The following is a 20,526-nucleotide window of genomic DNA, read 5'->3' as shown; positions in this document are numbered from 1 at the left end:
ATCCAAAGAATGCTAAAAACTACTGCAAAACAAATACAATAACCTTAATTGAAACAAAAAATTGGGCAGTATTTGTACAGTATGACTGCATGCAATGTTAACTTTTTGATTTATGCAACTTGCAGTAAGTTGCATGTAAATTGCCTGTTCGGCAACACTAATTTAACAAAGCCATCTTTCAGCAGTTACCAATCCATCCAGACAACTCTGCCAAGTCATTTATTATGGAAATTCCAGTGCAACAATATAAGTTTCACTTACCTTTATGACACGTAAAGGTTTATCTGGATTGTTTTTGTCCAAATAATTAATATAGCCAGAGAGAGAAAGAGACAGTAAATGGTCTTTCTGCCACAAGCAACCCAGCTGCTGATCCAACACATTTGATCCCATATTGAAAGTACTGACAACAGAATTAGCACCAACATCCCAAATTTTAGCAGTTTTATCTCCAGAAGCAGAAAGCAATTGGCTGCTATCAGGGCTCCAACTAATCTGTAAAAACAAATGCCACAACATAGTAAGTTCATTTATTATTGCAAGACTTCACAGCCCATGAACTTTGTAATGCAATACCATGGATCATTTGTACTAATGAGGCGATACTTACAGCATAAATACCTCCATCATGAGCTTTGCCTCCGCCAAGAGCACATACTTTCTCCCCAGTCTTCCCATCATAGATAAAAATCTTAAAAAGAGCGCACAAAAGCACACAAACAAATCACTTAAAGGAAAAGCAGCATCAGGAAAAAAACATACTGAGAACTAAAGCATTGTTACTCAAATTGCACGTATTCTTTTGCTACAAAGTATGCTTGTGTCTATTCAAAAAAATATGTTGTTTTATCAGCTTACAGGTATTCCTGCATTTAAAAAAAATACTAAACAAGCAAAGTGATGATTCTAAGTAAGCACAGTAAGCCACCGTTTATGTTGGATCCTGACATTTGAAACTGTGAGAAGCATAACACTTTTTACTCCCGATGTGATGGCAGCTGCTTAACATTGTAGTCATGGGAGTGTGTTTACATGGAAATTCTGCTGTATAGGAGGAGCTCCCTATGGCATATGTTGCTAAACCTGTTCTTACCAGCAGGGAGTCCACATGGAGTTGGGATGCTATCTGTGAGTTCATTATTTCAGAGAGGACCATAACAAGAACATACATATTGCAAAAGCCTGATACATACCTACCAAAATCATCTATAAGAAGCAATAGTTAGGGAGACAGAACAGAGAAAAATCAGAGTGTTTTTTTTTTACCTGGCCATCTGCACTAGCTGTAGCAAATCTGTTCCCATCAGGAGAAAATCTCACACAGTTCACAAACCGTGTATGGTCCTGCAGAAAAGACAACCATCAGCACAAAAGAACAGATCTATTTATATACACAATAATCCAGTAACAACAAAGTTCTTCTTGGTCAAGGGAAGAAACTGTGGGATTGGTACTGATGTAGTTAAGCACAAAACCTGGTGAATGAGTACCACCATATCAGGACTAGATACGAAAAGAAAACAAACCCAAAACCAAAAACGATTAAACCCTCCACCTAGATGAAATAACAGGATTCATTTCCTCCAGTTAGTCAGTTCTTCTGAAACATTCTGTAGATTCTGATTCGCCTCATTGTGCAAGTAGGTTTCAGAAACAGGAAGCAAGAAATGAAACGCTTCCTATTTACAACCAGAAAAAAAAAATCTAAAGCAAGCCAACAGCAATGAAGAATAAATTATCAACTCCAATTCTAGGAGACCACAGTCATGCTAGTTCTGTGAAGTAACCAGGCAAGACTGATGTATGTTCCACAAATAGACTATTTACAAATAGGAGACTATCCAAATGATGTTAACTAGAAAGCACATGTTAAAAAGGAAAGCACCACAATCAGGCCAAAGCTCCCATACAGAGATTTGGGAGACTATTTTTAGTACTACAAAAGGCAGGTTCTAACCTACTTTCTTTGATTAAATATAGATTATTTTTTTTTCCTGATAACTCACTCTCTAATCTGAACCACCTAGCAGCCTGAACTTGAACCCCATACTGCAACTCAAATATCACTTTAAAAGGAAAGCTACATCACATACCAGTTAGAGCAGCATTGGTAAGCGATTCAGACTTCACAGTTCCAAAAGAACTAGCTTAGCAAAATGTAAGTATCAGTTTAGGTTCAGAAATAAATTAGGCAACTGCATCACTTCATTGGATTGTAGAGCTCAAAACAATTCCTTTTCTAGAACTGGAATTCTTACTGAAGTCAATACACCAAGTTTACTAAAGGCATATACTCACCAAATTAAAAGCCCAACTACAGTAGTCTCTAAAAAGAAAAAAAACTACTAAACATTTTGAATTTTTATAGTCCAATTAAATCCAGCATCTTTGCAACAGGTTGAGGTTTTTTTTGTTTAGGTTTTTTTGAGGTTCATCAGAAAAAGCCATAGAAACAGAAGTTGCTTTTGGCCTCAAACAGTGATGGATTTCTTAAGTGTGGTAGTCCCAGGCTTGGTTTCATTTACTTACATCTCAATTAATTAAAAAAGAAAAACAGAAAATAAGAAGGAACAGAAAACTGACCACAGAAATCATATATCCAATTCTTATTGTAGACATCAGTTATATTTTAAACCACCTCCCCCACCATTTCAAAGCTGTATCAGGATTCCAGATTCATGCAATCTTAAAGAGATTTTAACATTCCATTCACACTACCACAATTCACAAATAATACCTTGGAGAGTATTCATAAACACTACTTGCATCTACAACAAGCAGCAGAGCTCAGCAAACATCACTAAAGCTGATGAAAACATCTGTTACTTATGTTACAAAAGAGAACATAATGCTAAAATTCACATGAAGCAGTTAAGAAGAAAACCTGAAACAATTATTTATTTTAGTTTTGTCAGCTTGAATCAAGACTTCAGTTATAACTTAAACATGGGCTCAAGACAGAGACTTGACACCAGCTATGGCTTAAAAGAGGAAATTGAGAACTTGTTTTAACAGTTCAGACTGCAATCTTGTTGGAAAGCTTTCAGTCAACTTGGTGGATAGCTTAACAAAGCTGCAACTAAGCTTAAACTCACACTTAGTGTAAATTTGAACTTGAACGGAGGTCCCTCAAAGAAAGCAGCACAGTTGTCATCACTGCCAGTTGCTAGACGATAAGGTCTTGTTTGTTTTATGTCCACGCTGTTGATCACTTTGTTGTGCCCAGTGATTTCACCAACAGAAGAACCACTATCCCACAGGAATACTGCTCCAAATCTAGACAAAGAAACATAATTCATAAAAGTTACATGTAGATTAACGCTTTGACCATCTACAAAGAGCAGATTTAAGTGTGCTCAAAAGAAATTAGGTCATCTCATTAATCTCATGCAAGTACACTCTAGTTCCCAGAAGGAAATTTGAGATCTTGCTGGAGATGGAACCTAATCTTCATGAGATTACACTGGTTGATCCAGAACAGAGAATCAGAAGATATTCTTCAGTGAATTTGTTGGTTTGTAAAAGACAGCACACAGCTTTTCCAACTATCAAGTTGCTACACAGAAAACAGAGCTAGGATAACACTGGATCAGTTTTCTGATTATTTAGTCTAGATTGTGTACCACCACTTTTACAGAACTATTTAAAGGTATAAGGAATTTTAATCAAATTTTTTTTTGCCATTTTTTATTTAAAATTACTTAAAAAACAGTACAATCACTACAGAGGCATTAACCTACTAAAGCATATCTACTAAAAATGGGTTCTGTAAAATCACTTAAGATTCTAGATTGGAAGTATATATTTCTAATATGAAACAGTCCAGCTTCTTCAAGCAGAAAAGCAAATGTATCCACCAATGGCCAGGTGGAATGGATGGAGGGACTGAGACAATGAATTTCTCCCTAGTATCAGGATGCAGTACATGACAGCTAAGAAATGGCATAGGAGGTGAGGGAAACAGGACCCCACTATACTTTAAGTGCAACAGTATCAGGGGGTCTGAGAACTGCTTTTTAGATCTGCCAGTCTATAAAGAAGACACACAAATTTGTCTGTCACAAACTCTGTCCTGGTAATAGACACCTCGTTTAATCAGCCAAGGACAAGCGTGTTGCAATTTTCTTTTAATTAGCATAATACTACTTAAAATATAGGAATGCTGGTGAGGGAGCCAATTCTAACACATTTTTATTTGTCACTCTTATTCAACCTTATCTTCAATTTGAGAGGAGTGAAAGAGGGAGAAATCCTATGGCTTTCCCTTCCTACTCGATCTAAATTACACAAAGAAATCCCTCAAGAGTCATGTTGAACAGATAACTTAAAAAATCATCATCAAAACAAGCAATGCCCACACAATTTTAAACTGGGTGATTGTAAAAGAACTGTATTTTCCAAGTATTCTACAGCTGTTAAATGCTGCATAAAGAATTTTGCTGTAGAACAGGATATCTTGAATGGGGAAAGTCATGGTTTCCCTCCCTCAAGGAAATAAAAGCTGTCTACAAAGAGCTTTCTTTGCTGTCATAAAAGGTTAACGCTTATCACTATTTATATACAGATATATAGAAATAAATACACAAAGGCACAAACAGAAGAACTACTCACTTTTCCCTTCCTTCTCCAACCACAGCAATTCTTTTGCTATCTTCAGTCCAGGCAAGGTCCTTTATTTTTCCAGCAAATGGCTGATACTCATACTTTAGAAGGTGTTCCTTCTGTGTAGTATCCCAGATTCTCAGCTTTCCAGAGACATCTGCCATAATAAAGTAGAATGTAAGTACTGTTGTTCCAGCATGACACAGTCACACAACTCAGCAACCTCACAGGACACAAATTTTCAGCTAAACTGAACATTTGTACTAAGGATCAACCTTACCCTATTGTAATCATTACAAACAGCTTGATTTAGGAACACTGAAGACCATGTCTGTCCCACCGAATTATGCTTTTGAACAGATATTAATGTTCAAAATATACAGCAATAAATACAACAAGGAACGATCTTTTAAGAACACACAAAAAAGTCACACAGCAAGAGAGAGTAAGAATCTGCACATTAAGTGCCTGTTACTATAAAAAATTAGAATAAAAAATAAATACTTTACCAACTACAGGACAGCTCAGCCATACTTCATTGGGATGTAGGCCACATACAATAAGAAAGCAATCTGGTGGACAGTGGCTGATTTAGAAGGGGTAATTATGAATTTCAAGACAAGGACAGGCTGAGATAGTGGCGAGCTTTTGAGCCTGGAGATGGCTGAGAGGTGACCTGAAAACAGCCTTGCAGTATCTAAAGGGAAGCTATAGGAAAGAAGGGGACTTTAGCAGGGTCTGTGGTGATAGAACAAGGGGAAACGGCTTCAAGTTCAGGGAGGGTAGATTTAGATTAGATATACAGAAAAAAAATCTCTTACATTGAGGGTTGTGAGGCTCTGGAGCAGGTTGCCTAGTGATGCATGTGGTTGATGCCCCATCCCTGGGGGCTTTCAAGGTGAGACTAGTTAAGGCCCTGGGCAACCTGATCTCTGTGGTGTCCCTGTTCATTGCAGGGGAGTTGTACTAGATGGCCCTCAGAGGTCCCTTTCAACTCTAAGGATTCTAAGATTCTGTAATTCATATTTTGCACCTTGAACCTTTAAAGTAAACCTGCTTTGCATGTAAATACAAGGTACAAAGAAGTCTATGCTAATAAAACTTATTCACACATATTCATTTGCATGAATTCAATACAAAAGCACGTACATACTTAAATGTGCAGGTATCCACATGCAGCATATAGACTACTACAAAGGAATCCAACAGAGTATCAAAAAGTGCTAATGATACAAGAAGCAAACACAGACTAACACTTTAAGATAATGTAACAAAAGCTTCCTTGATCCTTATATCCTGTAAGTATCCTTGAGCTCACTTCTGTTCAAGAGCAATTGCTATGGTGCGCCACTGTATTTGCAACAAAACCCACACAGCCGATCTTGTGTGTAAAGAACCCCTCATAAAGGCCACTATTTAAAAATAAATTATGTGCTAAAGGCACATCTTTCACCACAGCATTGCTCCTCTGAATTCTGCTCACCATTTATCAGTACATCATTACAGTCCAGTCTCTTCTTTTAGAGTGGTGAGGTCCTGGGACAGGCTGCCCAGGGACACTGTAGATGCCCCATCCCTGGATGTGTTCAAGGCCAGGTTGGATGGGGCCCTGCACAACCTGATCTAGTAAACATGGAAGTTTGGTGGCCCTGCCAGGCAGGGGGGTTGGAGCTTCATGATTCTTGAGGTCCCTTCCAACCCAGGTCATTCTGTGATTAAACATACAGCATCCCTGTGTCTGGTACCTGACCGTGGGTTCATCTTCATTTATGCTAAGAGGACAGATTCAGAATGCTTTATTTTAGATTCTACTACAGTAAATTGTTCTCTTTAAATTCAGACTTCAAAACCTGATTGCTCCATTAACAGAAAAGATACATACAGCTTTAAATTCGAGGTATTCCCCACTACTACATCTCTGTTATGACTGAAACAGAGGAGAAATTACCATAAAACCCACAAAGCACATTGCCAGAAGTCTGTCTCATCAGGCACATGAAGTATTAATGCAGACTGCATGGCTGATGTAAATTTCTAGAGAAATGAATCTTACACGTTATACTTAGAAACAGCTTAAAGAGCCTGATACTATCTTCAGAATCCATGCTCAGCAATACCAAACTATTTATAATTGATATATGGAGGACAGTTTTAAAAAGAAATATTGCAGCCTAAGCTTATATACTGGAGTTAAGATAGGCAAATGGAAAAAAAAAAGCCAACTGAGCACTTCCCTGGAAGCAAGGAGCTTCCTAATGCTAATCACTAATGACAGACATCTTCTTGAACTAAGCTAGGTATCTTTTAACTGTTCTTTTACTGGCAACCAAAAGTCTACAACGCCACAAGAATCAAATAGACATCGAGTATGGCACAAATCTAAAGCACCAACAGTACAGTACAGAATGCAGGCTGGACTTTAAGGAGATAGGCTGTTTGACATACAGTCGACACACAAGACTGAGCCAAGAAAACACTGGCTTTGGCTCCTTTCAGACGAGGAGAAAAAACAATTAACATAAAATAAATCGTAAGGCTATCCTAAGAGAGCTCTCAAAGCTTCCTCAGTATGCAAAAGAGATGTACTCTAACACAGCTTTCAGATAGGCAAGAAACCAAGGAAGAACTGAGATATTTTACACATTCAGAAAATGTTTTCCCTCTTCTGCTGCCAAGAGAAATTTCTTTACTACCGACCACTACATGAGTCAGGACTCCCTATGGGGAGACATACTCAGAACATTTTGTTTTCAGCAACAGTAACTCATGCGTTACCTAAGAGCAGAAATCTGTAAGGTATTGTGGACCATCACTTGCTTTTCAAGTGTTTCTTCTAATTGACAGAAGCAAGCAGATTTGAAGAATACATGAATGGAAGGCAATTCTTTAATAAATATACTACTACACGTTCCTTAATATTCTTCAACTGTGTAACAGTTCAGAAAGGGATCAATTTTTCGAAGAAAGCTGCTATTAACATGGATTTGTTTAGATTTTGCAATTTGTCAAGAACTGCAACTACTCCTGCTGTAAATCCAGGAAATTCATGCTACCCATTCTCAGATACTGATTCACGTACTATATTATACAGAAACTGAGAATCAGCCTCTTTCCCTGCTAACCTACCAGTGAAAGTCTTTTTTAGTTCATGTTACAACTGTAAGAAAAATGATGCCAAGTCTTGCCAAGTTCTGTCAGGAAGAAAGGGGGAGGGAAAGGAAAGGAGAATACTCTTCTAGAATCACTCCCCCATCCTTAAAGTATCAAAGCTTGTTAACAACAACAAAAAACAGTAACTCTGTATTTCAGAATTAACTTTTCATTCTGCTGTGTGCACAAACATCATTCATTATATCAAGCTTTCTTCCCTGTCTTTAACACTAGACATTTTATGTTTGTAAGGTTGTCTTTGGTATTTAAATCAGAAAAAACACCTCTATTTTAAAAAGGCCAAGCATGTCACTTATCTTACTGCTCTAGAAAGTTTTAATTAATTCCTACAGAAGTCCTTCCTTCCTCACTCAGTTTCAATGAACCACATCACACTGGCTACATACAGTCCATATGAAACTTTGAAGATTACATAGAGCAGTTCATTAAGTTCAGTGTGAAGCACATCAACAGCTCTGTCCATATAGTCTGTCCAGCACATATACTGACAATTTACCTCCAGATGCTATGTAGAATCCACTGGGAGCATACTTGGCAACTACAACCTGATGGGCGTGCTCAGTATAGATGTCAGCAATTGCAGGATTCTAGTTTGAAGGAAGGAAAAAAAAAAACAGTTACTACATAGTATTTTCTGGTTTACACACAGTAATATCAGACATTCCATGATAAAATTCATCATCCCTGTGCATCTTCTCTTACACAATTCAATTTGTCCTTTAAATCAAGATACTGTCTACAAGTGAGAAGAAAACCGCAGGGCAGAGCTGCCTATGTAAAACAACACACTAATTTCCAATGACTGCCATAATAAAGTATTTCCTCTGACAGCCAACATTAGCTATAACTTCTTCCTCTCTTCAGTACCTAATGAAGTAGAATACTCTCCAAAGTAATAGACCAAGCACTCCAAGCCACTGGAGGTTTTTTTTTAATGTTTTTAAATAAGCTTAAACAGGTAAGGCAGTTATCTAGGTAGACAACTAAACACAAGCTGCGCTTTGGAAAACACAACCAGAAGCTCTACTATAGTGAGTATGAAAGTTAAGCATATGGTTAACCAAATCGCATGGCTACTACTCATCGCTACATACCTAAGATTACTCAGTAACCAATGAGTTGGGCAGACTTACTCATCCTTGGCAACTGAAGGCTGCTTTAGAAGCTACTAGGCTAGTAAAGTCATCCCTACTATCAACATCTACACTAGGATTCTGAAATGCACAGCCATTCCATTGTGATTTTTCTCTCTCCAGCATTAAATGTCTTCAGATGCTTTGAGCTGGATAATAAAATTGACTCAATGTTTCAGTTACATGAGTACATAGAAAAAAATTAAAAATAAAATGGCAGCATCAAGACAAAATTCCTCCAATACCTGCTCTGAAATTCATTTCTTAAACAAAAAAGCCATTCTGCACATCTTCCAAATACACCGCTCGTGCCACAAAATAATTAACTATTCCTTAGAATAATTTTCCAAGCAGTTATCAGGTATCTTTCAGCTCCAGAAACCTTATTCCTACAGCTAAAGCAAAAGAGCATTTCAGTTGCTGTGATTAAAACAGATTTATCCAACCAAACCAGAAGAGAATCTGATGTTATGGCATGATTTAGCTGACCAATCAGGGGAAACCAAAGCACCTGCTCTGAGCTAGAAAGCAGACATTCTCTTGCTTGCAGGAGTTCTTTCTGTTGCAATAGTGTTACATCTCAGGAGGCAAAATATAGCTTACTCATGCAAGAAGCAGCTTCTCCATTACTGCTTTTACACTGCTTGACCACATTAGAGCCCTACTTAAGTCACAACTGCCTGTATCCGCACATCGCTCTCCATTTTGTGTACTACTGCATTTTATCTAAGCAAGACTTTTCTCTGTGTTATACTGCACCATCAACAAGTTCAAGGAGCTCAAAAAGCCTCATGGCTAATAACAGCATATACAATGGCTGCTGTTTTACAGCAGCGATCCCCAGGAAGCAAAGTGCATGAAACACTGGATTCACAGACTGACTACTCTGAAGTGAGTAGCAAAAAACAGTCTTCCAAATATAAAATATAGTAAACAGATCCAGGATGCCAGATAATTATTTAAATCCTGTTTATTTGATAAGAAAGCTGCCTTTACAGGCAGAAGTAATTTAACTTGCGAATCTTTCAAACCTAAAGCAAAAAGCTTCAATTCTGAAGAGATTTTAGGATAAGATTGTTAGCAGATGCAGTACCAATGATCAGATTCAATAAGAAAAGAGAGCAACTTATTTTCAGTGCTGAAATCAGACCCATGTATGAAAGTGAGAAGTTTAAGTTCCAAGCTTCAAAGTAGGCTTGAAACCATGAAGAGGATATAAAATATTTATTAAGTATGAAACCTCACAAATATCACCAGTCTCACAGAGCAGCAGCATTCCAAGACTTTCTTGTTAAAGAAACTCTTTAGCTTGTGCTCAAACACTAACCCTGAAGGCTATATTCATCACTACTGATTAGCTCTTGATTTAGAGGAGTGTGTTCAGTGCATCTTAATGACCTGGTTTTTCTTTTTAATTAGAGCACAACTGTCCCATTGGAGAGCTGATCATGGAGGGATTACACATTGACTTCTCAGAGTTTTATCTGGTTGTCACAAACTATTATATAGGCTTCCACAGTTCTCAGAGAAGACACAGCTCTCGACTAGCAGTGGCCACATTTCCAAATTAGGTTACAAGCTGCAACACTCCCCAATACAAAAGGCACAGCATTGGTTTTGCTTGCTTTTTGTGTCATTGCTGTACAATACATTCTGCAGTTTGAAGAATGTTACCTGTCAATTATTAACAGTAGCAGAAACTTGCCCCTCGCTGGCTCAGGTAAATTTACATACCAGGATAAGTAACACCATAAAACTGAAAGGTTTATGACTTTCATTCTCAACTTCCCTTGAGAGTTTAAACAACCTAAATTGGAAATACCAAAGTCCCACCTCACTTCTGTGCTCAGACTTTGCCACATGCTCTATATTCAGGCCCACGCTGGGACCAACATTTGCACTGATCAAATCTTCAGTGAGCCGATAAAGTTATTTTCTACCAGTTTAACCCCCAGAAGAAAGTCAGATGAGCACTAATCACAGCACAAGGGAGGTGGCCACAGCCCATAACTCGGCAAAAACTGTAATATTAAGCAGAGTGGCTTTTCTCTTCTCTCATTGCATCATGCTTAAGTGAGGCTTCTGGTTTCAGAAAACTGAACTTCCCCTGACACCAAGAGCGAAACACTATTATTAAAGGATAATGTTGAGTGCAAACTTGGTCTTGTTTTTCAGCAAGCACACTTAAACAGATCCCAAACAAGATGTTTGCAAAGAAATGTTTAGTAGTATTTCTGTGTTACGAAATAATAGCAAATATCCAAATAGAGAGCGATGAGATTAATCAGGAAAACAGCTCAAAAACTCAGTTTGCAGAAGGAAAAGCAACCAGAAACAAACGCATAGTTGTGATGGAGACCTGAACATTCCTAAGTGGGACCTGCCCCACTGCAGCACTACCGCACCACAGTCAGATTTACAGTAAGGAAGGAAATCCTGGGGAGAGTTAAATTTTTCCACAGATTATCATTTATGTGGATCAAGCAAAAACTCTTTAGAACCAAAAGCTGAATAAAAGCTTGTTATGCTTCCTTCATACTTCTTGATCGGATGCCATCTTTGGAGAGGTATTATTTAAGGAACTCATCTAACATTTATCTGGTTACCACCAATGATTAAAACAAAATAAATGCACCAACACCACTATGAAAGCATTATGTGGGGGTTCCAAAGTTGAATGAATGAGATAAGCCCCCTATGACCAGGGCTGAAAGCAAGGCGTGCTGGCACTTAGCACAGAATTAAGTGCCTGACAACTGCTGTGATTCCTGGAATACTAGGGAAAGTAGCTGAGGACTCGGGAATTTGCAAGTATTTGCATGCTGCTCCTACAAGCCAAAGGCCCAATGCAACAAATAAGGAAGTCTCCATTTATTAAGCAAAACACATCCCCCAACTCCTGACGGTCCTATTTCGGAAAAACGCACAAGGCCAGGCAGAACTATCAGCCTCTCCTCCTCACACTCCATGTAAAGAGAGGGCGAGAACTGCATGTTTCCCTGCTAAACCCTGAGGGATTCTTCTGCCTGAGTCACTCACCTTCCCTTCCTATCCCCCCGCTGAGAGCAGCGCCGTGACCTCCAGCGCGGCTCCCTGCCTGGAGGGGAACATGGGGAGACGCGAGGGGTACGCAAAGAGACACAAAAATAAAGACATCGGGATACATTACATCGATATTTCGGATGACGACGCATTTCCCGTTGGTATAGAGAAAATTGTTGCCTTTAGGATCTCCTCCGATGATTTTGGACACGCCTCGCTCAACCTGCGGGAGGCTAGCGAACACTTTTTCTACGGGGAGAGAGAAAAAAAAGAGAAATAAACAAGAGGGAAAAGAAATGGAAAAATAAAAAAGGCGTTTGATAGTCCCTACAGCTCCCAGCCGCCTCCCAGCGGCGCGGTCACTTGTTGCTGTCAGCGAGCGGCGGCCGCCGCCCCGCAGCGAGGCCGCAGCCGGATCCCCAGCCAGCCCTCCCCACCCTTCTCCCTTCCAGCTCTTGCAGCGCTTACTGATCTCGTACGGCATCCTCGTCCCGAGCTCTCGCTGCGGCGCTGCCGAAGCGGACGCGGGAGGGCACACGACCGCCGCTGCGCTCTGCTCCCCGCCGACCGCCTCAGCCCCGCGGCGCCCAGCGGCACGAAGCAGGAAGCGCCCGCGCGGCCCGCCGCTCTCCCCTGCCTTTGACCATATATAGTCAACTCTGCTCGCGCCGCGCCGCTCCCCGCCAGCCCCACACGCCGCTCCCACCCCCGGAAATGCCGTCGGCTCAGCCGGGCCCGGCAGGGCTGCGTGTATGAGGCTGTGTGTGCTGAGGCGGCCGCAGGAGCCGGCCCCGCCCCGGCAGGGAGCTGCAGAAGAGCCGCAGCGATGAGCACAGCGAGCACTACACGGCGGCTCAGGCCGGCCCCGAGGTGGGTGCCGCCGGAACGTCTGCGCATGTGAGGATTCTTCCCGTGCTGCCACACATGCGCACGAGCGGCCGTGAAGCCGCGGTAGCGATGGGGACGGGCAGGTGAGCTGTGAGCTGTGAGCTGTGAGCCTGCCCAGCCTTCCTGAGGAGAAACCTCCACATGTCCAACCTGAACCTCCCATAGTACAGCTTAAAGCCTTCACCTCTTGTCCTTATGTGCTGCATGGGCTGCTGGCTGCATCCAGTGGGGTACGTGTCCCAGTGAGAGCCGTTGTTGGAGGTGTCAGCCTTCAGTTTGCTTTGGAAGCCCCTATGCTGGCAGTGATGGAGACAGTAGTAGTTACCTCCTGCAATAGGTCTCCTTGTTCTTGAGTTCTGCTTGAGGAGGTGTAAGCAGCCCCTTCCTGCCTGCAGTCAGTTTGTGCTGAGGATCAATCTGAACTTCATCCCTTTACATTTAGAATCATAGAATTACCCGGGTTGGAAAAGACCTTGAAGATCATCAGGTCCAACTGCAGCCTAACCAGAATCCTAACTCTAAAAACCCTACAAACCCTTTTGTGGTTATGCTATAATTGATAGTATCTCAAGTGTTTTCCCACTGTTTTATGCTATTTTATCTGTGCAGCTCCAGGTACTGCTTGGTTGTCTTACAAACTGGAAGTCTTTCTCAGCATCAGAACAGATGAGGATGACAGTGTTTAACACAGCATGTGAAACATTGGGTATGACAATGTTTAACACAGCATGTGAATACGATATATAATATTAGCAATGGAACATTCTTTGTGTATTTTTGGCTTACTGAAGCATAACAAAGGCACAGGGAGCACTGTGGGATTTTCCTTTGGGAGCAAGGAGAATGGGGTAAAAAAGAATAGAAAGGAATAAAGCTTTACATTCTGGGAAGCAGACAGAATTGGCGTTTCAGCACAGATGTATAGAGATTTTAATATAAGACTTCCATTCAGCTCAAACTACAAGTGCTCGGCCTCTTGGAGAATTATGGTCGACTTGTGTTTAGTAGCAGATTTATTTGGAATACTTACAGAAGTTACTGCTCCCAGCTGTCATTTGGCTATTCTGTTGAATGTGGGAATCTGCCAATGTCAGTTTGCATCCTCATAGCTGGGGAGATGGTGGTCTTTGGCAGAAGGGTGGGTAGCTCGTGCTAACTGCTTCACTTAACCAAACTACATCTTCCAGAGCTGTCTGCCACCCCTGGCTTTCAGCTTGGCACGTATTGAGACCTTCCTGAGTGTTTTGGAAAGCCAGGTTTCGCTATGCATTTTTTTCAAGAGTATAAACATGCCATCTGCTAATATGTTTTTAATCTGTATAGCTTTAATTACGTAGTGGCGATGTGGACATCATGTTGGTTTGCTTTGAAAATGCTTGAATGTTACTGTTTGCTTAGTTGCTCGTAGATACGTGCAGTGGATTGTAAGGTACATAATGATATATTTATGTTCCAGAAGGATGCAGCCTCTGTTCTCCCGGCATGTAGACGTTTTCCATTGTGCACGTGATATCAAGGATGTTATTCACGTTTTTAGAGTTGAATACTAATGTTATGCTTGAGGCTCTGGACCAGCATTAAGGTGTGCATAAATGACAGCCCTGCATGAGGATTATATGCGGACCTAAGGCTGGACTTCAGACCATTCCCTCAGAAATTAATGGAAATACCAGAGAGCACGCCATTGTATTTCTCAACACAACACGTTTCTAAAATACATAGCAACTTTTCAGATTTTTTTGGCATTATTTATCGTTCTCGTTGCTCACTGACAAATACGACTTGAATACTGATGAAAACACGCCCCTTGAATTTGCAGCTCAGCAGCATAGCCTCAGGCACACGCTAACAGCTCCTTAGAAAGTATTTCACAGTCTTTTGGTATTTCCACACCACTTAGCATAGCATTGCAATTATGCACAAGTTCTGTCTGGTGCTGAGTAGCCATCAACTTTTCTAAAAGAAATGTTAAATAAAATACTTCTTTCTGTGCTGTGGTTGTTTTGGGTGGGTTTTCTTCTTTGTTTGTTTTGTTTGGTTCTTTTATCCCCCGAGGATACGACTGGGCTTTTTTTCCTATTTCCTGACACTCGCAGACACTCAGATAAATAAACACAAAGTTTAAATGGGAATTAATGTTAGGTATCATACTTGTTATTATAACAAGAATATAGAATGCCAGGTGACAGTGAGTCAGTGCTTCATATAGAAAATATTTATTACAAGTACCAACCAAATAGATATTCTGTTTTGTACCCTAAGAAATAGTGAATGTTTATTCAAGATTGCTGTGAGTCAATGACAGAATGCTAATCACAGAGTCAATGGAAAGAGACAGATTGTGAGGAGTATTATCTAACCATGATACTCTGAAATACACCGAGTGCTAAAAGAATATAATGCTTTGAATTTATCTTGTCAGAATGTCCCTAAGACTTGGGATAAAATTTGGTTTTGCTGACCTCTGTGGAGATAAAATCCCTATAGTTTCCCTGCAGGGCTGTACCTTATCCCCTCGTCATCTGTTTTGATACTTGTGGTTTTCTGTTCCTGGATTGGAGACTTGAAGAAGGCCAAACCAAGTCAATTTTTTGCCGGGTTAGTTTTTGGTTAAACAAATACTGGCCTATTTCACAGTACTGTTAAATGAGCTTAGGAGATTCTACAAAGGACTGGGGATGTGTGATGGGAAGGTTGTGAAACAAGCAATATAGGCTTAGATTAGCTTCAGCTGTGGCAGAACTAATCCTTGGTTATTTTTCTCCGTAACTGGCTCTTAGTATTGTCAAAGAGCCAAAATAAAATCCAAGAGAAATTTTGACTGTCATAAAGCAATTGCAAGAGCAACCACTTGTGCTCTTCATGTGCTCCAGCTGGCATTGTCACAAGTAGAAAAATGGTTGTAGAATCCCTCCCCTTACAATCTGCAAGATGGAAGAACTGCAAAAGCCTGGAAAAAAGACAATAAAAATTAGAAGAGTACAACACTTTAGGCTGTGAGACCTCTGTGGAATGGCCTCTTCTCCATATATACTGTTAACCTCTGATGCTCTGAAATGCAGGTTGTTAACTTACTACTGTTGGTTGTCATTCTCCTGAGGCTACAACCTCCTGTACATTTGAATCAATGCAGCTTTAGCTGGAACTGTTAGTAATACAAGGATATGACCTTATTATGCTGTATTCTGGTGAATATGCTCAACAACAATAAACGTTGTGAGGCAGAGTTCAGTAACACTTACAAACATGTATTTCTAATATCCTCAACTGTATAAAGAAAAAGAAAAGAGTATGGAAAAATCCAGGGGGAAAGAAACAACAACAACAAAGTAACAACCATCCCTGTTGTGTCACTGTAATCTATGTTTTCATTAGTAATATAGCATTCTGTGTTGGACAACCAGGAAATTTATCAGAAATAATCTGAAGAGATGGCAAAATAATCATCAACTCTGGCAAAGAAGGTGTTTTGGTACACAATCAAATTAAACTGCACAGGAATACAGCACACAGGAGTGAATAAAATAAAAGAAAGAAGAAGTGAATTTCAGAGGGGTCTGCATTTCTAAGTGGTCCATAGGGAGGCAATTAGATCCTTTTCACCCTTTTAAGAGGACAGTCATTGAAATTAAGAGGTGAATGATTTGGAAGTGATAGAAGGAGTATTGTATAATTGACCCATATAATTCTCAGCCACAGGCTAACTTTGAGTCAGATGGCTTAGCTGAATTCCATGACTTACAAAGATAACACATAAAATGAGATATACACTAGAAAACCGTTTGTGATTGCCTTAAAGAAGAAAACCAATTGCTTTCCTGATGTGAGACATGAAGTATAAACCAGCTGAAAGTACGTGTAAATTCTTCCGTGTATAATATTACTTGAATGTATCGCAGAGATTTTATGTCTTTGAGCTTAAAGATTTAACTGGTGCTTGAAACTTGGCATAGATTATGGATTGCTTTATTTTATGCAATTAAAATTGTACAGACTGAAACAGATAACTATCTTTTGTAATGAAGACTTGGGAAACCTTATATATTTGTATCACCGTATTTCACAACAGCCCGAAACCAAATTAAATGAGGCATTTTACAGTTGCCTTAACTGTTGAGTAGTTAAAACTCCTTTCTCTTCCTAATTAGGTTAACTGGTGTAAAAAAAAGATCTTCACTGGGATCATGGAAAAGTTTTCATGTAATGGATCACATTATACGTCTATTATAACGACTGCTATGCTGCCAATATTCCAGTGTCAGCAATGTTTCCATGCTTACTGCCATGGGAGAAGCTGCACCTGTATTACTCTCAACAACAAAAGAAACATATGGCTTCCAAAAAAGGCAAGCTTTTATTCTTCCCAGAGATGTATTATACACTGTATTTAGTGAGCTACAGTGCCAAACAGAACACACTCATTTCTAAAAGTTTCTCTTTGATTTAATCTAACAAGAGGAGTTCTAACATTTGGTTATGGTACTGTTATCAGCAAGGAGAGAGACATGAAAGTATACTGGTGACAAAAATCCATTACATTTCTGATCATACAGAGTTTTTGGTATTTCCAAAAATAAGTATATTTTTGCCAAACATTGACTTTAAAAAAAATGCATTGGCGTCTTGTTGACATTCATTTCCTGGGACATCCCTAAGGGTTAGATGGTGTCCTTTATAGTGCTTCATATACTGATGCTCTTGATGCCATATGTGGCATTCAGATTTGACATCTGTGTTTTATTTTGAACTGTGTACCCTTCCTACATGTTGGCTCTGATAGTTGACAACTCACTCCATTTATAGTTGTTACGTTTTGCTGGTGACCTCATCTCTGCTTACTATAGCATACCACTAATGCCACTGGTAAGAGCCAAAATAATTTTGACTACCATGTGACATTGCACACTGTAAGTTATAGCTCTCTGTGATGCAGCAGCTCTCCTGTGCCATGCAAAGTACTTGCCTACATTTGGTGCGCTCTCATTTTTAGCAACTTAAATCCGAACTAAAATTGTCAATGTGTGAGTGCAGTCTAGGCTTCTAAATAGATGACCTCATTTTCAAGTGTAGTGAACGCATTCATCTTCCTTCCCTTCCATTCAGAGGGATGTATGTATGTAATACTGTAAAAATCAGACCTGTGGCAGAAACAGCTTAAAGTAATTGCCTTGAAGTAACCAAGACTGAAAATGTTGATCTTCAGCCTTTTGATGATAGCTTGCACATAATTAAGGTTCCTATAGCACAATTAATAATATAAGGAATACTTATATCTTGAGGCATGAGAAGGTTTTTCCTTTTAACATTAATATTAATCCAGTACTGGAGGTTAGATTACTTTCCAAGAATTGGAAACATAATGCAGTTTCTCTATTCTACATTAACAGGCTATAATAGGAGTTAGGCTTTGTTCTCATTAGTAGAGCAGAACCATACTCTTAATTAAGCAAATGAGGCAGACAAAGACTGACATATGCAAATGAGAAATAAGCCTGGTAGGCAAAAGGAAGAAAAAGAGGAAAAAGACTTAAAAAATACAGTAGTGTCACAGAGTAATTCATCCAACCACGGGGAGCTACCGAAATGAGTTTAGTGAAGAGGAATTCACATCTGATGTGATGTTGTAACCCAGAAAATGTGTAATACAGAAAATTTTACTGAGAACATTGAAAGGGAGACTGTCTCAAATCCAGTATGTAAACAGGCAAAATCTTTGTTCGCATGGGAAATTACTCAGACAGTCAAAGGGAGCTCTTAATTTTACAACATTTGTGAGGACATACTTAAAATTAACTACAGCCTGGTTGATACTATTTTTCCTGCAGTGACAATTTGATTCTGAATGGTTTAAGTAGCCTCCAGAGACCTTTGTTTTCCATGTTTCTCTAAGCTTGTTTTTAAGTAGAGTGTGCCAAGTTGACCCAAATGAAAGGAGGAATCAGAGCCTCTTAAGTGAGAAGCTTCTTAAGTGGGATTAGATTAACTCTATCGGTAACCAGTTTCTTAAATGATTCCTCTCTGGGGATTCAACCATGTTAAATGTAAGGAAACCTTTTCTGTTGCATAGGAAGTAGTTCTAGCATGGTCCTAGTCCAAAACCAGTATGTTCAGTAAGAGTCTTCTCAATTCATTTAGGTCTATAATTTCCAGAGTTTTATAAATATAGTCACTAGGCAGGACAAAATTAAAATGTTGTTTGCTGTTTTTTTTCTTTTCTATTTCAGAGTTTTCACGACTGTGAAAAAGATGCAATGCTTTTGTGGCAGAACACAAGTGAAATACAAGGATGAAGTTTCACATCTGTGTTCAGACATTATGATAGAGTTGTTTTTATAGCGTTGACATTATTATCACTGTAGAAGCAAATTGCTAAATGTCATTGATAATGATCCACAATCCTCCTAGAATGTGATGATTACCTTCCGCAGAGCTAAGGAGCCAAAAGCTAAAACAATCAACACTGAACTGTCTGGAAAGCAAGGCTGAGCTATCTGCTATGGAAAGACAATGGCTTACAATCCTTAAGGGAATTAAATGGCTAAATCCTGTTTAAATTACCTTCTTTCCACTGAAACCACCAAGATTTAAGGCTTTAAATAGAATTTAAAACCTAAATATCTCTGTAGGGTTGCGTCAAAGTCATCACCTGCAATATCTGAATATACAAAGGACACATCATGAGCAGCTAATAAGCAGTTTGTTTTATCTAAGCATCTGCTGATTGTTCCGCAATCCTTAGGCATCTTAAGAAATGGATTAACTACCCTTCGAATTACTTTGGGCTACATAATAATTGGAAATGGAAGAAAGCAGCTTTCAGAACAGTTTATGTAAGATAACAACTCTGTGAAATTAATGTAGGCATACACAGTTAACCCAGTGTTTTGAAAGAAGGAAGAATTCTGAATTTTGGGAAGTAGAATTCTCTGATATTACTGAGGTTTTCAGTATGGTCATTAATAATGGCAGGCTTATCATTAGACATCGAGCTTAATAACGCTAGGTTGTTCCATGGGTCTGTTTCTTAGGTGATATTTCATTCAAAAGGAAAAAATCTAGGAATGATTGTGCCTGTGGCACAGAGCACTTCCTGTAGATGGTCACATCTTCACTTCTGTCACAGCAAAAACATGCAAAATAACCAGTGTACTGAGAGGAATATTCTATAGCAATGGTAATGATTATTTTTAGCTGGAATTCTTAAAAAATAAAATAAAATAAATTAATAAAATTGTTCTTACTTGTTTCCTGCATTAGCAAGTTCAAGTGGTGAATAGCTCTGTACCATTATTTGGCAAATACAAATGTCATTCATTATATTCTGTGCTTCTGACAACTTTCTCTAGAGAACAGGGAGGGTGTGGACTGAAATTCCAGCAGTCCTGGTTGTGAGAGATGCAGTAGGACAAGGGAAATGGTTTTAAGTTGAAAGAGGGAAGATTTAGGTTGGCTGTTTGGGGGAAGTTCTTTACTGGGAGAGTGGTGAGGTCCTGGAACAGGCTGCCCAGGGAGGTTGTGGATGCCCCGTCCCTGGAGGTGTTCAAGGGCAGGTTGGATGGGGTCCTGGGTAACCTGATCTAGTAAATATGGAAGTTTGGTGGCCCTGCCAGGCAGGGGGGTTGGAGCTTCATGATCCTTGAGGTCCCTTCCAACACGGGTCATTCTGTGATTAAATGAGACGTACAAGTTC

The 20,526-nt window shown here is 39.5% G+C and overlaps 1 protein-coding gene across 1 annotated transcript in view; it reads right to left on the bottom strand.

Moving 5' to 3' along the window:
• The window catches only part of WDR1 (WD repeat domain 1), a 19,342-nt gene extending 6,741 nt beyond the window's left edge, over nucleotides 1-12,601 (bottom strand). The window contains exons 1-8 of the mRNA XM_015862693.2: nucleotides 12,417-12,601; nucleotides 12,076-12,197; nucleotides 8,270-8,360; nucleotides 4,612-4,759; nucleotides 3,096-3,276; nucleotides 1,267-1,344; nucleotides 611-691; nucleotides 262-495 (exon numbers count right to left, since the gene is read on the bottom strand). Of these exons, the coding sequence (XP_015718179.1) occupies nucleotides 262-495; nucleotides 611-691; nucleotides 1,267-1,344; nucleotides 3,096-3,276; nucleotides 4,612-4,759; nucleotides 8,270-8,360; nucleotides 12,076-12,197; nucleotides 12,417-12,432 (951 nt within the window). The 5' untranslated portion in view covers nucleotides 12,433-12,601. The remainder of the gene's footprint in view (nucleotides 1-261; nucleotides 496-610; nucleotides 692-1,266; nucleotides 1,345-3,095; nucleotides 3,277-4,611; nucleotides 4,760-8,269; nucleotides 8,361-12,075; nucleotides 12,198-12,416) is intronic.
• Between the last annotated feature and the right edge of the window lie 7,925 nt (nucleotides 12,602-20,526).

Source organism: Coturnix japonica, chromosome 4, assembly GCF_001577835.2.
Source record: "Coturnix japonica isolate 7356 chromosome 4, Coturnix japonica 2.1, whole genome shotgun sequence".
NCBI lineage: Eukaryota > Metazoa > Chordata > Aves > Galliformes > Phasianidae > Coturnix > Coturnix japonica.
This window is presented reverse-complemented; position numbering and strand designations above follow the sequence as displayed.